Source organism: Schistosoma mansoni, chromosome 2, assembly GCF_000237925.1.
Source record: "Schistosoma mansoni strain Puerto Rico chromosome 2, complete genome".
Classification (NCBI taxonomy): domain Eukaryota; kingdom Metazoa; phylum Platyhelminthes; class Trematoda; order Strigeidida; family Schistosomatidae; genus Schistosoma; species Schistosoma mansoni.
In genome coordinates this window covers 21,952,470-21,975,981 of record NC_031496.1, presented here as the reverse complement: position 1 = coordinate 21,975,981, position 23,512 = coordinate 21,952,470, and the positions used below count along the sequence as shown (strand labels likewise).

Genomic DNA, 23,512 nt, shown 5'->3' with positions numbered 1-23,512 from the left:
GTGCTCGGATAATTTCATGCTTTGACCATATGGCTGGTAGACCTGGTCGTAGACCTTGTTCACAAACAATAGACTTCATTTCTTCCACTGAAGGATCTGCAGACACAAGATCCTGTGGAAAAAGTGGTAAAAAAAGAACAATATCAAGGTAAGTACAAATAAACCACGACAAACACAGATAAAAATCAGCATTTAGTTGAGAGGGTTTGATGGAGATTGGTTCCAAACAGTTGGTGAATCTACATATACCAGAAATCGATTTTAGTTGGCAAACAATTGAAAACCAGGAAGAACTGGACAACTGTTTCACCCAAATATGAGGCTCCCCTGACAACTTCACTAGAGATTGAACCCAAGACATTCAGGTCCCGCTGAATACTAGTGGAACCCGTTTCCAATGGTAACCCAACTGGATAGCAAACTGTAAAGAATACGATCAACAAAAAACTGAAATTTCCACCAGCCAAACTAACTACAGAGAGGTAAGATCAAAAACAATAACTTTCAGATCCGAAACCAAGGTCATTTGATGAACTATACCACCTTCTCACAAACTGAAGAGGGCAGAAAAGATTGACTTTAAAAATAGCATACACCCAACGGGTTTCCAGTGCATGAAATAATATTTCAGAAAGCATAAAGGTGACACTATAAAAAATTACCATTCATAAATCCGTTATAAACTCAAAAACAAAATTCTACAATTTCAAATGTCATTACTATTTAATATCTCTAGATAACACAGGTAAACATTCACTATAACAGGGAGTGTTCACTCTCTATTGTCACATATATCTTGAACACATCATTGTAAGTCATTATATTCTCTAATCATAATCTTTTAATTTCAATATTTGGAAAGATTTTATAGATCTGTAAGTAGATTTGCTTGTGAAATATTGATCAGAACAAGAATAGGCTAGAAATTTCTCGAAAATGTACCTAAACGTGCTTACTGTTTTCTTAAAACTAGCTCCGTCTTATACCATATTTGCAAAGTAACATGAGTTTCCTCAATATTAGACAATAAAGTTAAGCTATATGTGTTTTTAATAAATCGATCATACTACGATATATATATATATATATATTGCTAATAAGCTATCTGAGCATATCATATTGTCCATAATTATATGGAAGGAATATCAGCATCAAGACCTTATCTTTGTGGTCATATTATTATCTGGTTCTCATTTTATTATCAGTAGAATTCTTAAGTTTTACCCACTCAGAATTAAATAAATGAAGAATAAATATCTGGGTAATTGTATGAATTAGTTCATTGGAAAATAAACTCTTCACTTGTAGATCAGAAGGGGTTTTGTGGAGATTTCAGTATTTCCGTAGTTGAAATAATGAGTCAATTGAAGCTAGACCACCATGGAAAACTTGGAAATATTGGACAACCGTTTGGTCCTATTGTGGGACTCCTCAGCAGTGCGCATCCACGATCCCGCACTCGTGAGATTCGAACGCAGAACCTACCGGTCTCACGCCAAAGCACCTAACGGATAGACCACTGAGTCGGCATCCAATGGTGTTAATGTCTAACTTTAACAAATTCGCTTGTAGTTTGCTAAGAAGTTGAATTAACGGAGTGTTTTTTTTTGAAAAAAACGACCATCCTTATATTGCGAACGAATTTAAAGCTGTGTAAAGTTAGAATTTCCTTACTTTTTCCTACATCAGATAAATAATTTTAAAATCTCCCTATCATTAAACATAATAATCAGTATATATGTTAGAATGATTTTGTAATTTAGGCTATTCTTCTAGGTCTACTTCAAAACGCTAGTGGTCGATTAGAATTCAAAAACAAAACTGTCGAGTTCACAAATATCTGAAAAAAGAAACATCCCCAATGTAGTTGAAAATAATTAAAAAGTACTAATAGTTATCACAATTGATTGATCACTGGGTGGTGGTCAATGTCATGTGTGTCAAGTCCTTCTTAGTGCTGATCGAATGCTATCGATCAAGTTGCAATGTGGCCACTAGTCTAAATGGCTCTACACTGCGTGCACTATGTTGAGATAAGATGTTGGTTGGAGGTGGTCAACCCTGGACTCGGGTTTCGTGCTACTTGGCACTCGTCAGCAAGGTGTACCTGTAATCTTGAGGGAACTGATGCTCCCTGACGGATTCGATCCCATATCACCAAGCTTCACAGTCAGAGACGTTATCACTGAGCTATTCAGGCCGCGACCGACCTCCTGTAGGACTGAGATTCAATCACAATTGATTGGTCACTGGGTGGTGGTCAATATCATGCGTGTCAAGTCCTTTTCATTATATTTAGCCTGATGTCTATAAATATTAACAATCAAAAGTTGATATTACAGAAATTCTGTTTGAAGCAAACGATTTTTTGATCACAACTTATCTAAAAAACTATTGTGTACTAATTCTGTAGAACTTGTGGAATAACTCAGTCTAATAAATTAAGATAACAACTTATAATATAAGATGGATGTTTATTAAAACCCAGTTTTTAAATATCTGAGAAAGAAAAACATAAATAGACCAATATAAAAGTTAGTACTTCTACCAAAGTTTGTGCTGATGATGTCGTTCAGAAGGACGATGAAAGCTCCATGACCCAACCATCCAGCTCAGAGAACAAAACTCCATCAAAAAGTTAATATTTACAAAATAGTTACCAAATAATTCAAAATAATACTAATCTACAAAATATTTTAATTCTTTTAAAACATTGAATTATCAATATGTTTAGGGTAAATTAAACTTTCAAAGTAGACATTAAAAGAAGCATGTATCCTTTGGAGAGCTACTAAAAAAAACTGTTGTTCACTAACTTAGTCGTAGGTCATAGTAACAAGTTGACAAAGGAATCATATGTGAGATTTTCAGGTCTTAAGGAGAATGTTATAATCTTTTAGGATTGTCTAAAGATCATAATTATTCTATTAAATGTAAACTTTATTAATAATAACTTAAATACGGATGCTTTTGACTCTAAAACCAGGATATCTTAAATAATTGGATTGAATTACACATGTCAGTTTGTTACTTGATACTATGGATACTACTACGAGTGGAACACAACTAGATAACCTTTGAAAGCAGAATATACGAATATTCTTTTAACTAGACACACACAAAAAGTAGGAAACTGGTCTGAAACAAGTCTGCGTATTCTAATGAGTCAATATGATATGTAACTTAAATGTTGACCGAATCGTAAAAGGGTTTCAGGTTTCTAATACGATCTTATAAACCTACCTGCTCATTCTAGACTGACAGTCAGCATTAGACTGATAATAAGTTATATTTTAAACTTCTTTAAAATTTCCCCAATATATTTCAATAATTCAAAGTTTTCATGACACTAAGATATTATGACAAATCAATTACAGTGTTTAATACTGTTACCTGATATGTATCCCCTTTCAGTCCTGTTCAATTAGAAACTGAATAAATTAAGAGCAAAGAAAGTACCCGACATATTTATTTCAGAAACATTTGACTACAATTTTATACATATGTATCTTTTGAATGAATTTAAACAATGTTAGAATATTACTGATTCAAGGGCACATCAAATTCAGTGTACAACAACCTGTATTCAGATAATAAACCTAAGTACTAAGCTGAAATAAAGAAGTTTAACTGTTAAAACTTACAGACAACATTATACTCAATAAGTTAAACATAGCCTTACGTCATTATAAACAACAATTTAATAATAAAAGTAAAGACAAGCAAATAACAGTTACATATAATCTGTAAATTCATTTAGTAACTAATATGTACGTGTCAAGAAAGTTGGTTTAAAAAAGGGGAAGAGAGACACCTTAATATTTGCTCAAATACATCCCGATGATCCTACATCCATATGGATAAAACAATAGTAATTTGTATTGTATATTAATTATAAAATGTATAGCATTACATTTATGCAATATATAATCACTGATCAGTTTCAAGTAGGCATAATAACTAACAAGGATAAACTTGGCCTTCGTGTTGAAAAATAATCCGGTTTTTTTACGTATATTTTTTTAAAGTAACCAATAAATCTAATTCCGTGTTGAAAACTTTTATGTATGATTAAGCTTTACTTAAATTATCCCAAATTTTATACTTCTCATTACTAAACTTTGACCAGCGAACGTTTTCTTATCATAATGTGTAATACAATTATGCTTTAGATATTCCTTATTTACCATACCGCTTACATATATATAGTTTGGTTTACAAAACTTTCCTAAGTTATTAGATGTTTCAGGATCTGATTATGAAAAACTTGACTAATACACAAATTAATATTGTGTAATACTTACTAATCCTTTTATAGTTACTTATTTTATAATTGAAATCATGAGTCAATTGAAGCTAGATCACCATGGAAAACCTGGAAGCACTGGAAGGCTGTTTCGTCCTATTGTGGGACTCCTCAGTAGTGCGCACCCACGATCCCCTCTCACGAGATTCCAACCCAGGACCTATTGATCTCGTGCGTGAGCGCTTAACCTCTAGAACCACTGAGCCGGCATCCAATGGTGTTGATGTCTAACTTATGTATTTGTAAATACTTCTATACAACGAAAAACGCTAATAAATACATCTTACATAACGAAATATACTACTTCTTTTCCTGGAGTAAAAATATATACGATAAAATTACAATAAGTTAAAAGTAGAAATGAATTTTGCTTAAGTACCAGAGAATTCCTCATTTCAAATAAAATTGTTGTGTAGCATCATCTGATATTCAAAAATTTCTCAGTTTTTTATCATTCCGTAATGGAAATTCATTTCAAATTGGATCGAATTTCAAAGAATATCAAACTAAACCATGAAAATGTCATAACATACAGAACTAGCATTTAGAACAACATATATAAGCGAACAATATTGTTTATGATTAGATCCTCATCAGCTTTTATTCTAATATACTGTAATATTTATATGCATTTACGAAATTATTAAACCAATCAAGTCAGTTTAGGAATCATTGATAACAGTGAAATAGATTACATAACTAAACATAATAAGTGAAAAGTACAAATCAGTAGAGTGATGACAGGTGTACTAGTTGTGATAAGAATAATAAAGGCTTGAATCAATGTTACATAATGAGAAATAGGACAATGGTTAGAAAAATATAGACACTGAAGTAACATTCGAAAAGATTGTGTAATAAGAAATGTTCAGATAATTGGACCGTGAAACGTATATTTGGGAAAAAAAATCGTAGGAAGGGGTAAAGAAAAGTAAACGAAGAAAGAGTATGGAAAATAATAATGAATAAAATCATTTATTAAGGCCAAGGGAGAGATAAGGGTGTTACAAATTTCTTATGAACACAAACACTTGGATTGTTGGCTCGAATTCCTTATTATTCAGAAAATATTTAAACAATTAAATATTCTATGATATTATATAAGAAGTTTCGTCTAAATTAGAGCGAATAGTTCCACAGTATTTAAGAGCCGAGTTGATGTAAGACATTAAATAGGAATAATATACTTGTAAAATCTCAGCGGATGAATTCGCAGTAAATCCAACGTTTCGCCTGGCAATGTGGTCCAAGCTTTTTCAAGGAATTATATTACTGCAAATTCATCCGCTTAGATTTTACAAAAATATTATTCCTATTTAATTCTATGATATTAGTTCATTACTATTTATATTTGAAAGTCTTGTTTTTCTCTTCTTTGTAAAATGGAATAATTTTATTTAGATTTAAAACTGCTTCAATAAAGAAAGAACCAAATTTTTTTTTAAAAAATCTATGAATAATCTTGAAGGATATAGAAAGAGAAAATAGATTCCTTGTTAAATTGGATAGTGAATAGATGTTTTGTTCTAATTTTCAAATGCTCAAATTAATTTCAACACCTATTCATTTAAACTATACGAATCTTGAAGCAGGAAACATTATTGAGAAACTATTTTACATACTATTCCTCTGAAAATGTATTAAATGCTCTAGCGCCTGTAAGTGTATCTAACTCCACAAGTGCGATTATAGGAACTTTAAATGTTTAACCACTTACTTGATGTCACTTTGCATTGCCATTGTCACTAGCAACTCTAACTCGTTTGAATAATATCTAACATGAACAGTGGTAAACCCGACCAGTATATTTTGGGATTGTTTTGTTGTTCCGTGCTCTCTGATTTAATCTTACTTTCTCTAGTTGTAGATATTTATCAATAACTCATTCTGGCACCTGGAAATAACCTCAAAAGAACAACGTTCATAAATCATCAGTGTTATATCCCCCGGTGAATTACGAATGGTAACTTTTAGGTCTATTTATGGATCAATGTAATATGCCTATTTCCTATTGTACAATTATTACGTAACTGAACTATTCATATTCGTATTTCTCTTATCATTAGCTTTGTTTTGACCTTGACTTATTATCATACGATTCTTGAGTTATAATCAGTTTATTGATTACTTTGGTTTGTATAAAACCCCAGTGTGTTTGTAAATAATGATTCATATTGCCGAGGCTGTTATTTGTGTTCTGCACTCAACTGGCTGGGCTAGGCAGATAGCAGGGCCGATACGCAATCAAGACTGCTCGTACGATTTCAGGTATCACTGCTCCGATCAGTAAAATCCACTACCTCTCTAATTGCACATTCATATATATTACGAGCGCACACGATATAACAATCAGGCTATCCACTTAAGAAAAAATTAAAAGTTCCTTGGTGATGCATTGGCTTGCCGTGATACATGTCATAAATAAACTACTTAACAATCACTGTACCAGCAAACATAAAACAATCTTATATCTCATGTTTGTTCTCTACATTAAATGTTGCTATTTATATCAAATTGATCATGCCTGTAAACTGGTGTGAATTCTGTAATTATTATTTTCAGAATATATTATTATATAAAAGATTAATCCACTTAGAAACAAAATAACTACCTTTAAACCCCTCCCCCCCCCAAAAAAAAATATATATAATAATCATCAAAACATTTAAAAACTTACCCATCTTGAATATGGATGATTATATTTTAATGATATATTATAACCTGATCCTAAAATTTCTTCATTATTAAATAAAATTAAATGAATTAATAAAAAAATAATTTTTTTTAATTTATATAAATTCCAAAATAAATTAAAGAATAATTTTAATTCAATGAATTTCATTCAAATTGATATTATTACTACATGAAAATAGATATATAAATTCCTTTTTTCTATGATAAATTAGTAGTATAAGTAGTAGTTAATGATAGTAATAGTAGTATGATTATTATTCTATGCAAAATTGTAACTATGTAAAGTTATATTGACTATATCACTGGATGGTTACTATACGTAAAATGGATATGTAACTCATTACATCTATAGTATAAAATGACTCCATTTTGTTTAAAACAAAACCTGCATATATATATTTATAGGATAAAGTTAACACTTATGTCAGTGAATCCAATTTTAATTGTACTATACTATTTGTGTATTCAGTGATTAAATCTAAAATGAAATTTAGATTATGGATGAAAAGTTAGTTATTAATTAACCAGTTATGAACCAATCATTTATGAATAATAATAATAATACTGGATAGATTACAGTACATTACATATGTCTATACAATCCTATAATGTTCTACATTTGACAATCAGTTCATATATGTATGTATAAGGGTAAAGATGGAAAATGATAAGCAATATATATACATACATAAATTCAATTCACTGAATAGATATAAACCAAAATATGTTTATTATAGGTAGTTTACATTTTATTGAAAATTGACCTGTTTAATGACAAAATATATCATGTGATTATTATGTACGTACAAAATGAAAGGGCAAATATAACTTGGCCAAATTTCTAAGAATATTATAATAATGAAATGAATTGTATTTTCTTCTTCGTTCAACGGTGGGGGGGCTGGGCATTTCTATCAACATCAATCTATGCAAGATTAGTGGTTTAAGATTACATCACTTGAAATTTTGTGAAATCATTTTATTTAGAAGGGGGTTTGTGGAGATTTCAGTATTTTTTAAAGTTGAAATCATGAGTCAATTGAAGCTAGACCACCATCGAAAACCTGGAAGCACTGGACGGCCGTTTCGTCCTATTATGGGACTCCTCAGCAGTGCGCATCCACGAACCCGCTCTCGCGAGCGAGATTCCAACCCAGGACCTATCAGTTTCGGGCGCGAACGCTTAACCACTAGACCACTGAGCCGGCATCCAATGCTGTTAATGTCTAATCCAACCAATCCACGAAATTGAGTGACACGTCCATCATTGTCTTCAGTGAGCTGATATCTCATAACAGACCTGGCTGAACTCCACTGGTCACTGCTTCTCACTAGAACTCCAGGAAATACCTCATGAAGCCAGTCACTAATGAGCATATATTGATGAATATCAGAAGGGGTTTTGTGGATATTATAGTCAATTGACTCATGATCTCAACTATTGAAATAAATGAATATAGCTAGAAACTATATGTATATGCACTTATGAATCATCAATCCTTTAAGTAACCAATATTTAAGCCAAAATAAAAAAAATAAACTCGTAGGCTGACACATCCATTCATTCATGTAAACTAACTTATATATAAGCATAAAAACATATACAAATTATAGGCACTATCTGCCAAATAAGTTCATTCATAGGGTTAACTAATTTGAACACATACAACCTTATGCAATCTAAGGGTACAATACATGTTTTTCCCATTTATTCCCATATAGGCTTTTTTTCTCTACATAACATTGAATATGTTCGTAGGAATTCGATGTGATTGTTATCCATTTCATATTTTATATTTAAAATCAAAACCCAATATAATTTTCCATATTTTCTTAAATCTATTACAGTTTTATTAACAAACAATTAATTAATATTATAATGACAAAAACAACTAAATTACATTTTATAGGCTGATATTATTTAAAAAACATTTGAATCTGAATGAACACACATAAGGAAATAGTTGCCTACAACTTCATTACGTCATGGATAATAATTCAATTCAAAAACTTTTATTTTTAAGAGAAATTTTGAAGAATTTCTAATTACAATAGTTGAGATCATGAATCAATTGAAGCTAGATCATTATGGAAAACCTGGAAGCACTGAACGGATGTTTCGCCGTATTGTGGGACTGCTCAGCAGTGCGAATCCGCGATTCCGCCTCGTGAGATTTGAACCCAGGAGCTATCAGTCTCGGGCGTGAGCGTTTAACCTCTAGACCATTGATTCATGATCCCAACTATTGAAAAAGCCTTTTGACATTTATTTCTAACTAGCCGAAATGTAATATTCTGTTAGTAATTAGAAATCTAGACATTATCAGTATAACAGTAATGAAACATTAGTAATAATCATATCCTTTTAAAGCTGAATAGTAATTGTTTTAAAAAACATAGTCGTCAAGATTTTATTAGCAGGTAACAGATGTTAACATAAATTTGGTAGATAAACTAACTCAACTGATGATGATAATGATGATGATTATGATGATGATGATGATAACGTTTGATCATTCTTATGACATATTCTTTAGAAATATATGAAAGAAAACAAAAATAGATACCATTTTTTGCTTCTAGTGTTTTTTTCCCACTTGAAGTAAACTTCCAAGTCTCAACTCAAAAAACATAACGATTTTATATGAGACTATCAATTTGTACAAAATACAGGACAATATCGTTATCAATAAAATGGAAGTATAAATCTTGAATAGAAATGTAAAGTGCATTACTCAATCAATATATGAATAATCTCATATCAATTCAAGATAACTTTGTTTCAAAAGAACAACTGTTTCATCACTTAGACAAACATGATATTTTTGTTTTGAGTTCAACAATGTTTAAATGATAGTAGCGAAAATAGTAATTATAAACTCTTTGATGTAGACTATATTGCACTTCTATAACTAAAAAAATACTCTACATACCCTTGACCATATCTGACTGTTTAATGCTAAAGGGTAAATAAATTAACATTTTCAGAAGGGGGTTTTGTGGAGATTTTAGTAATTTTATATAGTTGAGATCATGAGTCAATTGAAGCTAGACCACCATGGAAAACCTGAAAGCACTGGGCGACCGTTCCGTCCTATTGTGGGACTTCTCAGCAGTGCACATCCATGATCCCGCCTCGCGAGATTCGAACTCAGGATCCACCAGTCTCGCGCCGGAGCACTTAACCAATAGACCACTGAGCCGGCATCCAACTGAATATATTGGTGAATGGTTGCTCAATTTTGTAGATTGCTTGAAGTTAAACATTAACACCATTGGATACCGGCTCGGTGGTCTTTAGGTTAAGCGCTCGCGCGCAAAACTGATAGGTCGTGGGTTGGAATCTCACTAGGCGGGATTGTGGATGCGCACTGCTGAAGAGTCTCACAATCAAATAAATTAACTTGTAAAATATATTTCATATATTGAAGTTTAGTACATTTTTTTTGCAATGGACAAATAAATAGTTCAATTTCACAATTATAATTATAATTCATTGTGATATATTAATTAATTAATTAGTCTGAATAATAGACATTTTGATGAGAGATTTTTTCCCTTTAATGATCAATTTTCCTTATATATTTGATTCTCTATAGTATATATGTATATATATATAATGACAGTTAGTATTAATTTTCTTTACAATTATGTTTTTCAAAGCAGGAAAAAATATATGAAACGTGTAAAATGCCAATAAAATAGTACAATCCATTTTATAAATAGATTGTACTATTAGAAAAAAGTATCCTACAACTAGATTTCATAAAAAGTTTTTTTCATTTTCAGGTAAAAAATATTAAAAGAATATAATAATAATAATACTGCTACTACTACTACTGCTACTACTACTACTACTGCTACTACTACTACTACTACTGCTACTACTACTACTACTGCTACTACTACTACTACTACTTCTACTACTACTACTGCTAACTACTACTAACTACTACTAACTACCACTACTACTACTACTACTACTAATAATAATAATAATAATAATAATAATAGAAATTACAAAACAAATTACTCCCTTAAAGAGAAATTCATAAATGTTATATACATGTGAAAACATTGTAACCGGTAATAATATTTTAAAATAGTAATAATTATAAAATTAAAAAAATGAGAAAAGAGATAATAATCCCCCTATTATAAATTGTTAGTTGTACTTTTCAAGTACATTATTATTATTATTAGTAGTAGTAGTAGTAGTAGTAGTAGTAGTGGTAGTATTAAAATTATCAAGAAATTAGGTTAATTCACATAAAGAGACAAGTTGAATTTTGCTTCCTTTTTTTATTATTAAACTAATATGTATCTGATAATGATTGATAGTCTTTAAAAGTGTATAGAATATTTCATCATAATATGTATTATGTTAAAATTAAAACAGTTATACAGGAATCTCACAATAGGACGAAACAGTCGTCCAGTGCTTTCAGGTTTTCTATGATAGTCTAGCTTCAATTGAACTCTGCCTGTAGCTCCTCCGGGGGCTACTGCCGATACCAAGCCTGGATATAGAAGGAGGGTTGGGTATGGGGTTAGCGACCTCATCTCGTAGAAAACCAACTGGTTAAAAAAAACGCTAACCAGAAAAAACACTAGCTTCAATTGACTCATGATCTCAATGATTGAAAGTTATACGATTGTTAGATTAGAGTTTTACTTTAAACAACCAATAAGAATATAAATAATGTTATTAACAAAACATGAATTTAATTCTGAGATCTTTTTCAAAAAAATTCTGCATAGATATTTCTGTGAAGAAAATACGACAAAAACTTAAATAAAAACAATAGTTCATATGTTTGTATACTATCGAATGATTTACTTACGCCTGTTACCCCTCTTGGAGGAGCATAGGCCGCACACGTTTGTATACTATGAACCACTCAAAACATTTATAGGCTTTTAAATAATTGAATGATTGAAATCATGAGTTAATTGAAGCTAGACCACCAGGGAAAACCTAGAAGCACTGGACGGCCGTTTCGTCCTATTGTGGGACTCCTCAGCAGCTTCAATTTACTCACGCTTTCAACTATGAAAATAATAAATCTGCACAAAAAGCCTTTCTGATTTTAAATAATTCTTCAATCTGAAATGATTTAAATAATTTTCAAATAAGTTGGCTAGTTTTGTTGGTATTGAGTTCTATGAACTAGGTAGACCAATGATGATACTTACATAGTCATTCTAAACAATATCATTAATGTATAATAGTGAACTTTACAATTATTCTGCAAATATTAAATCAGTTCATTGACATATATTTAGTTTATTGATTTATACAGAAACTTTCAATGATTTATATGATCAAAGATTGAATGAACAATATAGTTAACAACAACCCATGAACAAATACGGACATTAAGACCTATGGAAACAAATAACACTATTAGAACGAACTAAATTAAATCTTATGCAATACTAACAAAGTTCTTATTAATCAAAAATGAGTCGATGGATATAATCAATCTATTTTACAGTCACATCCTCAACTGGTTATATCGATAATTCAATTAAACTTTCTTAACATCGTCTGCTCTTTAATGTTAGTTGAAATTGGATGAAATATAATTTGTTTGTAATTAGTTTCTTTAGACGTTCTTTTCATCTAGTGCATTATGACAGATGATAGTTATATATTTTCAAACATATCATGATTTCATTGACTGTTCATTCTTTCGCTGGTCTAAAATAAACTACTCATCAAAAGTGTTCATAATTATTTCAATTGATTAAAGTATATTGAAAATTGTTGCTTATATTCTAACTGGTCACTTTGACAGTAGGTTAAATACAGTATGGCTTTATACCAGATCAGTAGTCTGAAGTTTAAGCGTTAATATGTGAGACTGAACATCCTGAGTTTGATCACAGTGATGAGAAAATGAATGAATGAAAAGCGAATGTCCGGCGCTTTAACCGGGTTGGTTGACACGGAAAGTTCACCTAGGGGAGTTGGAAAACCCTGATTCCAAACCAATGGTGTACGTGGGCTCCAGTATCCTGATAAAACAAATGGCGTATGAATCAATCGTTGGTCACCGGCTACCATAGAATTGCATCTCCTCACGATGCTCCACTGCCTTGTGGACTAGACCTTCAGGTCAAAGGCTCCGAGTGTTGCCCCCTGAGAAAACCACCTGCTTGAGTTTGGGCACCTGGGCAGTATCACAGCCCTCACACAAATCAAATGAGATTTGTATGGCGCATATATATCTGGTTCCCCCGTTGTACCAATATTTATGTGTTTAAATAAATAAAAATCATTAGATCAATTCATCTTTAAAGTAACTCAAAATATAAAACTATATACAGAGAATCAATTACATATCTGTATATGAACACAACAAACTTGTATACCATACACCTAAAAAACCCTAAATAATAAGGTAAACATACATACTCACACTTTACTCATATATTTCAATGCCTAATTTGAAAACTAGTTTGATATTCACAATATTTCACTTATATAAATCCATGTCAATGAACATTAGAAATAACTACGTTCCTTTTTCCATATACCGATTGATAGATCTAGTTAAAAGTGATTGACTTACAATAGATCATGTTGTAAAATCAATCTAACAGTTTTCTTATTCATATCAATATACCTCCATTAAGAAAAAATAGATATTTTAGTATTTACTTTTTTAGGTGGTAAGAATTATTCAGGCAGAATTCACAATAAATAATGATTAAGGGAATTCAAAACAGAAGACTAAATGAGTTGTTTAAGTGAAAATTTCAATAATCTATTCACCACAGAAAAGAACAACTTTCAAATCATATTCAACTTATACAGCGAAATTTAAAATGTGTTTTTTATCTTACTTGGAACCTATCGATTGAATCGATGTGCATTCAGGTGTTAATGCTCCAACTAAGATAGGAGTCCACTAAACTTCAATTCCTTTACAACTAAACTATTGGATTAAGACCACCTTCAATCTACCACTATCTAAAAAAATTGGATAAACTCCTAACTACAGCTAGTATCGTGGCATCAAATTCAGTCTTCAATATCAATGAGGAAAAACAGCATAAAATTTTACGAATAATAAATAAAACCAAAACTGGAGTCTTCACTAAATTATTAGTTCATGCATTATCAACTACTTGCAGTTGCATAGTTGTAAAGATAAAAATTGCGGATTGTACGAAAAAGAGCCTGCAGAATAAAGGAAACGTGGTCAATAGAGTAAAAACAAATGGTTATGTTCACGCTTTTACACAACAGAAATAATAATCTCAAATTAAACAAAATGAGAACGTTTCAGCGAAGACAATTTTTCTTTTCGGTGATAACACGTACGAGATCTGTACAATCGTATTATAGTTATTTGTTACATACAGTTACCTATTACAAAAAATAGATTGTTGAGTCATTAACTGAAGTATTCTCATTATCTCTGGTAAAACTAGTGATTTGAATAAAATACTACAGGAGAATAATATGCACCACTAATCGATTACACTCTCACTTGTGTCAACCTAAAATGAGAATTTCACTTCCTTGATGTTACCCTCAGAAGATTGGACAGTTCTCTACAAATATCGATCTGAAGAAAGTCAACATAGAATGGATAATATACAAAATTTCAAACTTTGGCTCCACTGAGTAAGAAGAGAAATCCGATGCACTGCCTGTCTTTGTCAGCTAGAAGAATCTGTACGGAAGATAGGATCGTCGTATAATTAGACGAGATTCGGCAAATGCTTATGGAATATGAATCTAATCCTAGGTCCATTGATGGTAGTCTGAAGTGCTAAAGTTGAAGGACCCCTACAGTACCAAATTGTCATCCACGAAAATTGATTTCAAAGGAGATAGACTACTCAAGATCTCGAAAAACCGATTATCCAGATTTTCAAGGAAGACCTTTCATTCAAGTTGATTGTTGGTACTGAGCTCTTTTAAGGATAAACAGCCTCTTTGACCATATTGCTGTGTGTCTACTAGTTTATTTGCTCCGATAAAGTTTATGTTAACCGAACAAAGCGTGCTCTTTCCAAATGCATATCTGAGCACTATCCAGCATGGTTGCCGAAGGATGGATGAAAATCAGTTAACACAAAAATCTTTGAACATAGAGTCAATTCTGATCATCTATCTCTACCGAAATCGGCATTTAAAATTATTCACAAAGCAAGACGAACTGGTTGGAAGGGAAGTCGAATAAAAAAATTGCGTATACCAGAAACTTTGATGTTTCATCAGTTCCAGCCTTATCTTTGTGTTCACAAGCGGTATATTCAATCCCTTAGTTTACCATGGTCCTAAAAGCTCTTCACATTTTACTTATTATTTATTGACATGCGCTGATTTTTTCTTCATCTTTTGTATTCTTCAAGTGAGCGGTTATCTTTTACATCTCTGTTCCGTTTCTTACTGTGACACATGTTCGTTCAGTCAGTCAGTCAGTCGCAACGTAGAATCTGTACATATGCATATCGGTTCGAGTTACCATACCACTTTAACACAGAGAGATTAAGTTGTCAGGCCAAATCCAAGAACAGAAAAGGTAATAACAGTATCAACGGTAATAGGAAAGATTAGGTATTGAAGATACTACTCTAAAAGAAAATATAAATTAGCGAACTACAAACAAAAACAGCTATGAGGAATTTAGAATCTCAGGATTTAGGGGAAAACAAAGAATGGATGCACCTACACCATTGCAAATGATTTTAAGCCATTTCATTCAAAGTCTCTAAACAGTGGTTGTGATAATCACTTGGATCTCAACAAGTTATTCTATACTCATGAATATATGGCTAAACCCAATTGTCAGAGACTTGACGGACTGATCTCATATTTTGGTTTGACAGCCTCTAACTATCTCCCGACTCCTACTCGAGAAAACTTCTCCGCTCGTGGTAAGCGTTGGTTGAGCATACGTAACACATGTCTTGACCACCTCTGTTGATGAAGATTGACTACCTCATCAGTCGATTTTCCATCTTTAGCCTATACTCTATTCTTAACCCATTCATTGCTTACTCCGTGGTCACAAAATACATGAGGGTTGCTTTGCAAACATTTATGATGGAATACCAGCAACCTATGGGTATCTTTTACTCTTAATGGTCATGTTTCACATCCATTAATTAGAGTGGAGCAAACTGTTGCACAGTAAACTCACTACAAGCGACAAGAGTTGGCAAAAGTCAATTGAGCCTCCTGAATCCGTGCCGAGATTTCGTCTGACACCAGGCCATTAGTACTGATGAAACTCTCAAGATAAGTGAAGTGGTCGATGCATTCAATTCCTATCACCAATTCAGGCGATGATGCATGTAAATCCTGAAGTAGCACTTTACATTTGAAGGGAGAGAACCGTATCCCAAATATGTCTTCATTGTTACGCAAAGCGATCAGAAGACTCTGAATCGTGTCAGTGTCTTCAACAAACAGAACTATGTCATCCGCATATTCTAATTCAACAAGTAAATCTCTTTGTAAAATATCAACTCATGGAAATTCAGACAATGAAAGTGTCATATCTAAAAGCATGTTCTACCACAAAAATAAATAAACGTGGAGAGTGCGGACAACCCTGACGGAAATCACTTGAAGTAACCAATTCCGACGACATTTAGCCATAAGTAATATTCGAGTAGAGAGACTGTACATGGTTAACGTACTTCTTTGGTACGCACTTCAATGAGACACTGTTACAGAAAATCACAATCAACCGAGTCAAACACTTTCTTAAGGTTAAGGAAAAGTATTTATAAGTTCAAGAATCTGCCGAGGGATGAATATTTTTCCTGTACATCAAAGTCCAGGTCTGAAACCAGCATGGTTTACTCGGGTTTCCTGTTTACGAGCTCTAGTTAAACGTCTCAGCATTATTGAAGCTAATAATCTAGACACTACATTAGTCAAACTGATTCCTCTGTAATTGTCACTCCAGGTGACTGCGAGTGTGACCATAAATGAAGATCGTTAAGCAATGAAATTGTGCACAGCTTACTTAAGGATAAAGAAGCCTGGCGGTCGAAGCACACTAACGGTTTAGAAACATCAGCTGCTTCCGATAACTACTGAAAGCTCTTTCAACTCATTTGAGTCAATGACAACGAGAAGTGTGGTGTGAATGAAACAAATTGTGAAGATGATAGGATGCCAATCAATAACATCTACCGATGTCATGAACGGTGAGCAGAGTTTTTCGAGCAGCAGTTAAACTGGTCTGCTGCCCCGGAGATATCGGTCAAACTATTCTACCGTCCATGACCAGTGACGACCGATCCATAGAACGAGACGAAAGCCCTCAAAGAACTCCAACTCTTAAAGTGACACGAATCACCAGGCACAGAAGACTTGTCTCCGGACCTTTTTAAAGATGGTAGCAACCTCCTAGTTGGGAAACTGACTGGCAATTAGAGAATGTTCCAACATCATGGGATTAGTTGGTAGTCATCCCTATCTTTGAAAATGGTTCACGTCGTCTCTGCATTATATATCGAGGGGTAAGTCTACTTCCGATCGCGTCCAATCTATGGGCTTCCGTCAAACTTCGTAGATTGTTTAAAACCCGAGGAAGATTGACTCATGAGGAGCTGGCTGGTTTCCGTTCTGGTAAAGGATGTACTGATCACATCTCCACCCTCCGCCAAATGTTAGAACACCGTCATACTTATCACAAGCCAACAATCGTAGTATTTACTGACATTAGGGATGCCTTCGATTCGTTGAACAGAACTGTTCCCTGGAATGGTCTATTGAAGAAGGATGTGTCTGAGAAGTTTATTAACATCTTGAAAGCCCTATATACTAACACCTCAGGCAGGATGAGGGCATACAACCACCTCTTTCCATTGTTCCATTCAAGCAGTGAGGTTAGGTAGGGTTTCCCAATCTCACTATTCCTCTTCAACTTTGCTATCGATGACGCTCGGACAACAGACATAACAATTGGTCACGCAGTCACGACGATCGACCACCAGTCATAACAATTACCTAGTCTGACCATCGAAGTCTCCAGTGTAAATGTTTAACGTAATAATCACGTTACTGTTGAAATATATCTCAGTTTGTCTTTTTCTTTAGTTCTGAGTTGCTAGTATTTTTTCAGAATCGTCAACTATGTATTTTTCTAGATAAACACTGTTACTCAACTATCGATTACATGTTTATACATTCAGCTTTCCACATTAATTTCGTATTTTTACATTCTTCTACGCATTACAACCTTTGTATACCATAAAGAATTTCGGTTTCTATACAGAATACAGACCTACGAATAATCTTTAAATAAATGAAATAGAATGGGACAAGAAACATGAACATTGACTAAAACTAGTTTTCTATGTGAAATCTCTATTTGTTTTACTATGACCATGTAGCCAATAGCAAAGTGTATGAAGCACCTGGTAAATTTATGCTTTACCTAAGATTGAATTATGGCGTTAAGGAATTCAAGCTGCACATAGAACCAAAACATTCTGGAGACTGTCTTGTGATAATTAAAAGAAAGTAGTTAATGATGTGGCTACAGTTAGCAGCACAACTGAATGAATGGACTAAATACCAGAGAATAGTCTTGATTACTATTTAGCGAGGTTCCAATAGCAAATTCAGACATACATCACTTACAACAAAAAGTTAAAATTAACCTTGATAATACTGGATATTAAATGAATAAGAATAAATGTTATGTGTATATATAAAAGGATAGAGATCCAAAAGAAGTAAGTACAAGACAGCAACCTGACCACCAAAATAGTAACAAGTAAAAGGTGAAACAGGTAATTATTAATAATAAAAATAAACAACGCCTAAAAACAGAATGATGCATAAATGTTCCTGTCCTTTGTAAGTCATACAAAAGAGGAAATATTGTTATAAACTAGACAAAACACAGAAAAGAGATCATAATAACCCCCCTTGAATAGACAAACACATGGTAACTAGAATGAAGCAATCTAGTGTAGCAGAATAGTGACCGGTAAACCATTGATAGATATGTAGAAAGTCAAATAATTGGACAAACAGGCAGACAATAATTGAGAGAAAGAGAGGGAAAAAAAGCTTGAAAGTTATAGAAACTCATAAAATACTAAAAAATAGTAGGATAATTCAACAACATAAAACAATCTGATCGCTTCATCAAATGAATTACATCTTTTTTTAATAATGAATACATTGGCGCAAAATAATGATAACAAAGTACTGGTCCTCTTTTTATCTCTTATTCGTAACAGTAAACGCCAATAATAGTTGAAAAATGAAGAGTCATGCTTTTTTTTTCCGTCCCATCATTTTACTATGAGATTATACAATTTAGGCAAGAGATGATGCAAGGAAAGCAACACCACGTTCGTAGAAACGATTAGATGATTCAGAGGTCATCATTTGCAAGGTGAATAGTACGACATTACGCGAACCGTTCATGTAGACTGGTAACCGTACATTACCTTCTTTCTCCAAGAACCGTTCAACTCGTTCATCATTCGATAATCTGTAAAATATTCGAAAAATAAAATATACATTAAGTCATATTCACTTAAAATTATTTTCATGGAAAACTATAACCATTATTCCTACTATATTCATAAGACGGTAAAATGAAGCTATAAGCAAATGTTTTTTAGGTTATAATGTGCCCGATTCTGAAACTGATAAACGAGCTTGCTATATCCAAATACAACCGGAAACTTGAATGAGAAGGAAGCTTTATATATATATCCCCTAGAAAGTAAAGCCACATTTTTCACTCAACGGCGTGTGCTACATTCCTTCTTTAAAAAAACCCACATCTTGGCTAATCGTGTGATTAACAATTAACCAGTGTTTAATTGGCTAAGTACATTAGATAACTATTTCGATCTGAAAATATTAAACCGAAACATAAATAGAGATAATAGAATAAGTAACGACTAATCGATTCTGTGGTAATAGTCTCCAAATTCATATAATCCTTCTGTTAGTTCCCTTGAACAAAAATTAACTTACTCATTTCATGAAATAGCGCATTATGAATGTTACAAGGAACTATATAATCTAAAACATATACTGGTTGGAAGAACTAGTAATTACGTAAACATGACAACCGTTTAATTTCCTAATAATTTTCTAATGCTCTGTTGTTCGAGTTACAAGCATATTGAACACACCGATAACCGTAAAAAAAAAACGTACTAGTGTTTCACGAACGGAATAAATTGAAATAATTCTCATTTAATTAAATAACTTACTTGATCCACTTTAATACTGTCACTGGGAGTTCAACTGAAATGGAACTTGATAATTGGATTGTAGTTGCGTTCAACGGTTCTGCACCCATTAACCATAAATCTCGAACAACAAACGCTCCAGAATTTGATGAAGGAAGTTGAGGTGGTTTCTTACCTTTTTCTATCATTGCAAGTTCCACATCTAAGTATAATTCTTCAAGAGCCCAACCATTAGATTGAGCAACAAATTGTCTAGTAGCTGTAATGTAAGCCTCAGGCATAAAAAGTCCACCTAACCAAACCTGAAAAAAATGTACATTTTTATAGAAAATTATCGGACAAACTTAAATAACTCATATCTGAAATGTTAGATAATTTTAACATATGAACACCGATAAAAGAAATATTATATATAACATATTAAAGAATTAGACAAGATAGGGTGAATTCTAAAACAAAAAGAAATTCAATCGATATTGTTGCATTTTACCGTTAGTTAAAAATTCGGTTCAAGTACTTCTAAGTTTAGCAAAACATCTATTCATTATTTTTATCTGTTTCGAATTTAATGCGTTAAAACGTGTTATCGAAACTTGAAAGAATCTAGAACCCTACAAATGATCTAATCACTAACCAACGAATCAGTAAAAAAACTATTGATTTCCAAATATGAGATACCCTTCTCACCGAAATCGTCTCGAAAAGCCACGTAGTTTGAACTAGCATTCGCAAAATACTTAGCTCAAAAAACTGTTTCATAAATCCTGTTTAATTTTCTATGCAAACGTTACTTAAAGAATGTATTTCAGAGAAGAACCCGAATCATGAATTAACTTATACGCGAAAAGCGATAAAACATGGAAATAATTTGTAGATAACTGATTAAACTAGAATTATAGTGACTGTGAATGTGTAGCCTTGCATATAAAGGCATAAGTTTATTTCACTAACTGGTGTAGCAACATCACAGAAAAAACCCAACAAAATACAAAAGGCAAACAGTAAACACATTCACGTTATTGAGGCTAAGGTCAATGAATTAACAAAAACTGTAACACTTTTAAGATGAATTTTAACTAAATAATTTAATTAACCAATAATCTGTTAAGAGCATGTGAAACAAACCTGAATATCTCTCAAACCAGTGACCCCATTTGAAGATGTTTCAGTTACTAATAGTAATTGTCTTAAACGAGAAACAAAGTCATTTATCCATTGTATGACAGTTAGACCTTCAGGGAAAGTGTAACGGCGCCAATCTTTTGGAATAATTCCTTTTGTTAAGTCAGACATCAGGAGACGATGATGATTTGTTGGTTTTCGTTCACCGGCACATACCTATATGGTGTGTAAGAAATCTAATTATCATCAAACATAGCAATCATAATTTCAAACAATTTCATTTGAACTAAAGTTTATTGGACGCAAAACTTAATTGATTTTATTCGGGCGTTAAGATTTATTCGCTTGATGTTACTTCCTAACATATGTGATTTTATTAATACCAATACCTAAGTTATAGCAACAACAAAAAAAAACAAATAAATCATTTTCATTCGATAAACACTTGGGATAAAATGCTGAGTCGTAGAATACACTATTTTAATTAATTTACAAATTCTTTGAACTTTTACAGGAGTTTATTGAAAGCCATGAAATGAGAACAGATTTTTACGAAACCTAAGCGTTAAGATAGTACGGTGTTATACATATCTTTACAGCCACAGATTTACAAGACCAGGACGATGGCACATATGTTGTGAACTGTAAACAAAAAAAGATTACAAGATTAGGATTCCATCTCAACACTTTGATATTGGGAACTCTAATGTATCGAATGATAAGAACAGTGAACATATTACGAAATCTCAACAAGTTTATAACGTAATGAGGTAGAAATATCCAGAAAAATCTAGCACTTTAATTAGGAAGTGTCGGGATTCTGAAGATTTAAGTTGATAGTCACCTATATGTTATCCACTCGAATCCCACATTTGATAGCTCGAAACTTCGAGTATCAGGATAAAAACATTTATACAGTTATTATATAATAAGTTCATTATTTTACTGCCCCCCTCCAAAAAAAGTAGACAAAAAGATTAAAAACTCATATGAGTGTTTCTAGTGAGATATACACTTAAAAACATATAAAACACCAAAACAAAGTAATTCACTCAATTACTTACAGCAATAACAACACTAAGATCTCCTCGAACTGTTGTTAAAAGATTACACCCAGTATTAACTTCCCTTTCGAAAAACCGATAAAGCGGATCACGTAAATTTTCAGGTGTGCGCATTAACGGTTTTAAGGAATCCGGTAGAAGCGAAAGCCAAGTTGTAGCACTGGTTAAAAGTTGACGCATCCACAAAGGTCGAGTGTCTGTGTCTACTACAGACTTTTTACGATCTAATCCAGTGCTTACAACAATTGAATCATCATCACTGATAGCTTCCTGTAGCTTCAAGAGATTACTGATCATTTCACTTCCTAAAAATTGGAAAACAATTCAAGCTTTCAAATTACTAACTAAAACTAGGAAGATTCACATCTTATATGTATTGTATTTCTTAAAAAAGGATTTTGCTATTAAAACAACGACGTAAAAGTGTATTCAGTTTTTTTTAATCAAATAAACAAGCCCGAAATGAGGAAGTCCATCGAAAACTCGGTCAAATTCAATTACTTCTTCAAGAGTGATTAAATAAAAATGAGCAGCAAAAAACCCTGAAAACTTCATTTAATTGTACAGAAAATCAAGAAAATGGATTTATTAAGGAAGCGAAATTGAGGCGAAACTTTCTCTAAATTAGAATTTTAGGTTATTTTCAATCTGATAAAAATTTATTTATGCATTGTATCACTAGAATTGATGATCTTCATACATTATTTAAAACTAATTCTGGTAAATTCAGCCTATAAAGAATATTTAAAAAGTATTAGTTCTCTTCAAATATTTGCAAAAACTGCACACCATATAAAAATTAATGCTCATATTTATGTGTATAGCAAAATCAAAGGTCTGTTAATTTATACATTGTTAGAAATTAAATAATAAAAGAGATTTTAGTCGTTCTGCTTAAAAAATTGTTGTGCCCCCCGATAACAATAGTGAATGGTAACTTTGGGATCCATTTATGGACCAATATTAGGCATATAATTTTATTGGATTGGTTGAAGTTAGACATTAACACCGTTGGATGCCGGCTCAGTGGTCTATCGGTTAAGGGCTTCGGCTCGAGACTGGTAGGTCCTGAGTTCGAATCTCGCGGGTGCGGGATCATGGATGCGCACTGCTGAGGAGTCCC

At 32.6% G+C, this 23,512-nt stretch overlaps 2 protein-coding genes and 1 non-coding gene across 3 annotated transcripts in view; 1 reads left to right on the top strand and 2 right to left on the bottom strand.

Moving 5' to 3' along the window:
* Smp_065370.1 (hypothetical protein) overlaps nt 1-7,330 on the bottom strand; it is a gene marked incomplete at its 3' end in the record, with an annotated part of 29,798 nt that extends 22,468 nt beyond the window's left edge. Inside the window, exon 1 of the mRNA XM_018796089.1 lies at nt 6,984-7,330. Within this exon, the coding sequence (XP_018650336.1) occupies nt 6,984-7,148 (165 nt within the window). The 5' untranslated portion in view covers nt 7,149-7,330. The remainder of the gene's footprint in view (nt 1-6,983) is intronic.
* Nucleotides 7,331-18,640: 11,310 nt separating this feature from the next.
* Nucleotides 18,641-23,512, bottom strand: part of Smp_157410 (hypothetical protein) — a 43,894-nt gene continuing 39,022 nt past the window's right edge. The window contains exons 44-47 of the mRNA XM_018796088.1: nt 22,390-22,694; nt 21,329-21,541; nt 20,225-20,505; nt 18,641-19,488 (exon numbers count right to left, since the gene is read on the bottom strand). Coding sequence (XP_018650335.1) covers nt 19,311-19,488; nt 20,225-20,505; nt 21,329-21,541; nt 22,390-22,694 — 977 coding nt within the window. The 3' untranslated portion in view covers nt 18,641-19,310. The remainder of the gene's footprint in view (nt 19,489-20,224; nt 20,506-21,328; nt 21,542-22,389; nt 22,695-23,512) is intronic.
* On the top strand, nt 23,411-23,480 carry Smp_tRNA_00097_Pseudo_CGA.1.1. Its single transcript has one exon. It is a non-coding gene (tRNA).